The 5,364-nt window shown below is 37.2% G+C and overlaps 1 protein-coding gene and 1 long non-coding RNA gene across 2 annotated transcripts in view; one reads left to right on the top strand and one right to left on the bottom strand.

Moving 5' to 3' along the window:
- The window catches only part of LOC310724645, a 43,544-nt gene extending 43,206 nt beyond the window's left edge, over positions 1-338 (bottom strand). The window contains exon 1 of the long non-coding RNA XR_014533125.1: positions 290-338. This is a non-coding gene — a long non-coding RNA (uncharacterized lncRNA). The remainder of the gene's footprint in view (positions 1-289) is intronic.
- A 159-nt stretch (positions 339-497) lies between these two features.
- Positions 498-3,425, top strand: hand2 (heart and neural crest derivatives expressed 2). Its single transcript, XM_083538867.1, has 2 exons — positions 498-1,639; positions 2,736-3,425. Exons 1-2 carry the CDS (start codon positions 1,046-1,048, stop codon positions 2,832-2,834), a joined length of 693 nt encoding a protein of 230 aa, XP_083394993.1. The 5' UTR covers positions 498-1,045; the 3' UTR covers positions 2,835-3,425.
- The last annotated feature ends 1,939 nt before the right edge of the window (positions 3,426-5,364 follow it).

Raw genomic sequence — 5,364 nt, 5'->3', positions numbered from 1 at the left:
CTGAATGCATGTGTGTGAGGCAGCCTTTTAGACTCTCTACACACCGTAGCAGAGACAATCACGTATATGACACAAATAAAAATATGAGAAATAATAAAAAACAAAGTAATTACACCCCAATTATAATCGCATTAAACAATTAGGATTTTTTTCCCTCTATTAAAAAATGTTGCAATAAAAATAAAAAAGCAATATGCACTGAATATTTTTCCCAAAATAGGTGCATATGCACGTGCATTTCAACGCGCATTTAAAAAAAAAAAACACCCCATAATAAATGAATACAGACCGAGCAGTATTTGTATGGAGTCGCGTATATATTCCGTGATATTAACGCGTATTAATAATAAACGCTTCCAGAGCTTTTCAGGAGGCTGTGGAGCAGTTCAGCAGTGTAATCACCCTGTGAAGAACTTCCCTCCTCCTCCTCCTCATCCTCTGCGCGCGGATTGGCTGAGGAGATCTTTAGTGTGCGGTATAAAGGAACTTCGAGGAGCACAACATGAAACTGCGACTCAAAAACGGAGGAAAAAAATAATATCGTTGCTGCACACAACACGACTAGAACAGTGCATGGAAACGTTTTCATTTCATTTTTTCTTTCTATATCCAGCAGGGGATTTGCAGCTCGGATAGACCCCCATGACCGAGTTTTGGTTTGTTTGTTTTTTTAGATGAAGGTCTAAAAGTTTCTAATGGGACGTTTGCTCGTTCTGGGATGTGCACCATGGAGCCTGCACGCCAGTAAGTAGGTTATTAAAAAAGAGGGAAAAAGAACACTTAATTGTTGTAAAGAAAAATGCTTTTCTTGGTTTCAGTTCTTGATTTTGTTATGGACAGATAAATTTATTTCACCGACCCAGGAAGAACGAGTGTTGCTCGACTTCTTTTTTTTTCCCACGCCAAGTCAATGCTCAGTGCAGAAAATTGGTGCGACCTGAAAGAGTGAGGAAGAAAAGAGAAAAAAAAGAGGAAGGAAAAAAAAAAGAAGAAAAAAACATTAACAAAATAGCAAAAGCGAGCTTCGTTTTTGCAGGACGTTATCATGAGTTTGGTCGGGGGTTTTCCTCACCACCCGGTCGTGCACCATGACGGCTACACGTCCTCGTTCGCGGCGGCGGCGGCGGCCGCGGCGGCTGCAAGCCGCTGCCACGAGGAGAGCCCGTACTTCCACGGCTGGCTGATCGGGCACGCGGACATGTCCCCGCCGGCGGACTACGGCATGGCGCCTTCGTCCTACAGCCCCGAGTACGCCGCGAACAACGCCGCCGGAGGCGTGTGCGCGCCCGGTCCTGGCTTGGAGCACGGCCCCTATGGAGCGGGCGGCGCAGGAGGACTCGTCCCGGGCATGATGGTGGTGCCGCGCACCGTGAAGCGGAGGCCCACGGCGAACCGCAAGGAGAGACGCCGGACGCAGAGCATCAACAGCGCGTTCGCCGAGCTGCGCGAGTGCATCCCGAACGTGCCCGCGGACACCAAGCTGTCCAAGATCAAAACGCTGCGCCTCGCCACCAGCTACATCGCCTACCTCATGGACATCCTAGACAAGCACGAGCAGCACGGCGGCGGCGAGACGGAGGCCTTCAAGGCCGAGTTCAGGAAGGCGGACTCCAAGGAGGAGAGGAGGAAGAAAGAAACGGTGCGTGTTTGGGGTTTTTATTGCGTTTCCACACACACATCTCTTTTCACACACCAAATTATTTGCATGCAACTTTTTTTTTTTTTAAATATGTCCTGATGCAAAAGACTGAGCGCATGCACGATTAAACCAGAACTCTTCCTGCTGCAAACTTGAGTGTATGCAATATATACAATATACTCATATTTATATATTTCCTATTAACGAGCTTATAAAGATCTATAACACTGTTTATAGCACATCTCGTGAGAGCAGTGCGTTTTCTATAATTGAAGAAAGTCTAGAAAAGACATTTCTGCAAACTACTGCTCTTTTATTGCACATAAAATATGATGATTCAGAGTTTAGGTTTCGCACAGTAATAAGAAATGGTACATCAATCATATTTAATGAAAATCATAAAATTTTTATTGAAGTTTTAGTTTGCTTTGCTAAGATTGGACAGAATTGCTCACCATTTATTTATTTATTATTTTATATTATATTTTATATATATATACTGCGCTATCGTGTCATTTCTTCTTTACTGGCAATGGAAGTGTGATCAGATATAATGATATAATAATAAAATAATAATAAATGTTTACTAATAATAACTTTACTTTTCTCTCTCTCGCTATTTGTCTTTCAACAAAACACAAAGAAAATGTTTTTGTATCAAAAATACTGAGATCAAAAATGGTGCATAAATAATTCGAATATTTTTTCAGGAAACTCACTCAAGTCTGCAGCTTGAATTATTATATTATTATTATTATTATTATTATTATTATTATTATTATTATTATTATTATTATTCACGCGTGTTTTGCATCAAATCAAGAAGTTGTTTTTTTTTTTTTTAACTAATTTACTCTGGAATTTATGAGAAATATTTTCTGCACTTTCTTGTCTTTTTTCTTGCATTTTTCCACACACTTTCATGAGATTAAATTGCATATTTTCTGATCTTAAATATAGATTGTACACGCTGTAATTTCAAAACCGACACATAAATATTAAGATAATTATGAAGATAAATATTGTTGGAATAGGGCTTTGGGTTTTGTTCCAGGCCATGTCAATAAAAGGATGCTTTCTCTTGTGTTTGGAACAGAATGAAGTTTTGAAATGTTCAGGGAGCAGCAATGACAAGAAACCCAAAGGGAGAACTGGTTGGCCGCAACACGTCTGGGCTTTGGAACTGAAACAGTGAACTTAAAACAGAAACCCTTTTGCATTGAGGCCTTTCGTTTTCATGTTGTTGTTTTTTTTTTTTTTTTTTTAACACTAACTTTATTTAATGGAATATTTATGTGCAATTTCTACGGACAGTGGATCCTTGAAGAAGAAAAAAAAAGAACACCCAAAAAAACATTCCATTTTTAAAAGGAGGATGCCCCTCTTGGTAAGGGATTGTGTTGTTGTTGTTGTTATTGTTGTTGTTGTTGGTATTGTTGTCTAGTTCGTGGTGAGTGTCTGCCACTAAAGTCAAAGTGTAGGTCTGTTTTTCTTTCTCGGAAAATATATTACATAAGAGCTCAAGGAACTCGAGGAAATTTGGAGAAAGAAAGCAAAAAAAAAATTCATGAAGTGTTATATTGTGATGTTTTGTTGTGGTCGTATATATATAGGAATCTCTCTGGTCGTGTTTGAAACCTAATGTTGAGTCCACTCAAGTGCACTTCCCTCCAGACACCAGAAGTTTATTACAAAAAAATAAAAATTTAAATAATAAATAAATAATAAATATCTGAAGATGTAAACGATGTAATTAATTCAATAAACCACTGTGTTTTAAATGAGATTAATCTTCTGTTTGCGTTGAGAAATTAATTAGAGTTTCATTCCTTACGAGTTGGAAGACATGCAGGCAAACAAAAGTCGGGATGCAAAAATTATTTATGTAGAAAAAATAAATCCGATCGTCTGAATGCGATAAAAAATTATAGAGATTTTTATTTATATTTTAATTAAAAACCCTGAGATATTATTTTGAGTATGTTAAAGTGTTCACAAACTTGCCGCTGTCAGATTTTGGTTTCAGTTGCACAGCGTAATTTATAAATTAATAAATAAATACATACATAAATACATAAACAGATAAATAAATAAATAAATAAATAAATAAATAAATAAATAAATAAATAAATAAATAAATAAATAAATAAATGACGTCCATTGGTTATAATGTAATAATGAAACGCATTGTGCATGGTTTATACCAATACATAGCTTGCTTTTAGTATGTGAAAACACACACTCACACACACACACACACACACACACACACACACACACACACACACACACACACACACACACACACAAAGAAGACGCATCCTTTTGCGTACATATTAAAATACATGTGTATAAGTGAAAACTGATCATATAAGATAATAATAATATCATATATTTGTAAGTAAGATTTTATTTAACAATAACACGTGTGCAAAAAAATTATCGAATGCCAAACTTTTAGTTTCCTCCAATCAGCTGAAGGCGCAGACACACTGGAGCCGATGGGTTCCAAAGAAAAGAAAGAAAGAAGGGGGGGATGAAACCAGGATTGGCATTAGGAGTGAAATAAGTGCGGAGGGTCAGACTGAGGTGGACTATCGGATGTGCAGGTGATTGATAACTCGCCTATCAAAACTCAGTGCAGGACGCTGGTGGTATCACTGAATCCATGATGCATCTCTGAATGAAGCGACGAGAAGAGCAGTGTTTGATCTGGTGTGTGAATGTGTGTTTCAACCAACTAGAATTCACGTGAAGAAATACATTTATTGGTCAATTCATAGAGCTTAGTTATATCCATTAACTTATAGGTTTATGGGTGAATTAATTTGATATATATTTACATATTTTTAACTATGAAAATATTATAGGTGTTTCGTCTGCGGTTTTTTATTATTATTTATTTTATTTTTTTCTACTTTTGCTGTTTTCTTAAACATTTTTAAATATCTGTTTACGTATATCTCATCCTCCTCATAGCTCCAGTGCTTTTAGGCTATTAGTTAAACCCGTCAGTTATAAGGTTCTACATAGAACCTTCAAGAACTTCCCAAAACAATAAGCTTCTAAACCAAGTTGCCGGATTCAATATGTTTCTCTGCAGACCAAAGATTTTATGATAAATCTAATGAAAACTTATTTCCCAGCTTCTTCAGTGTAAATATATAAAAAAAAAAAACACGATTTTATCGCCATCCGATTGCATTAAATATCGTAATCAAGCGACCGCGGTTTCTGCGCGTTCACGCTGTATCGCTTCTTTTCAATTCGACTGATTATTACAGCCAAGATAATTAGTTGTCTCTGTCAAGATGGCGTCTGAGATAAAAATAAATAAATCAACCACCTTGATTAAAGATACAGATAATTCTCACTGACCCCATGGTGACCCGAGACAGTCCAAAATGCTCACGAGCGCGCATATAGAGGTTATAACCAGTCCATAGAAACAGTAGGAGATGTTTATTCGTGTAATTGTGTAACGTAAATAAGTCGTGTAGACCAACACCACCAACATGTGCTATCAAATTGGTCTGTGTTCTGGATTCATGGAGGCTTGTATAGGTTGATGGAACAGGAAAATTGTTTAATTAAGAAATTGATTTGGAAATTAGTTTACTTATTGAAGGTATTAGTTTATAATCATAGGGGGATTGTTTTTTGTGTCTGGGTCCTACATGAGAAGATTCATCTCAGCTTGAGCCAGTGTAGTCTACAGATCAAAC

This window comes from Silurus aristotelis (genome assembly GCF_946808225.1).
Source record: "Silurus aristotelis genome assembly, chromosome: 4".
Classification (NCBI taxonomy): domain Eukaryota; kingdom Metazoa; phylum Chordata; class Actinopteri; order Siluriformes; family Siluridae; genus Silurus; species Silurus aristotelis.
This window is presented reverse-complemented; position numbering and strand designations above follow the sequence as displayed.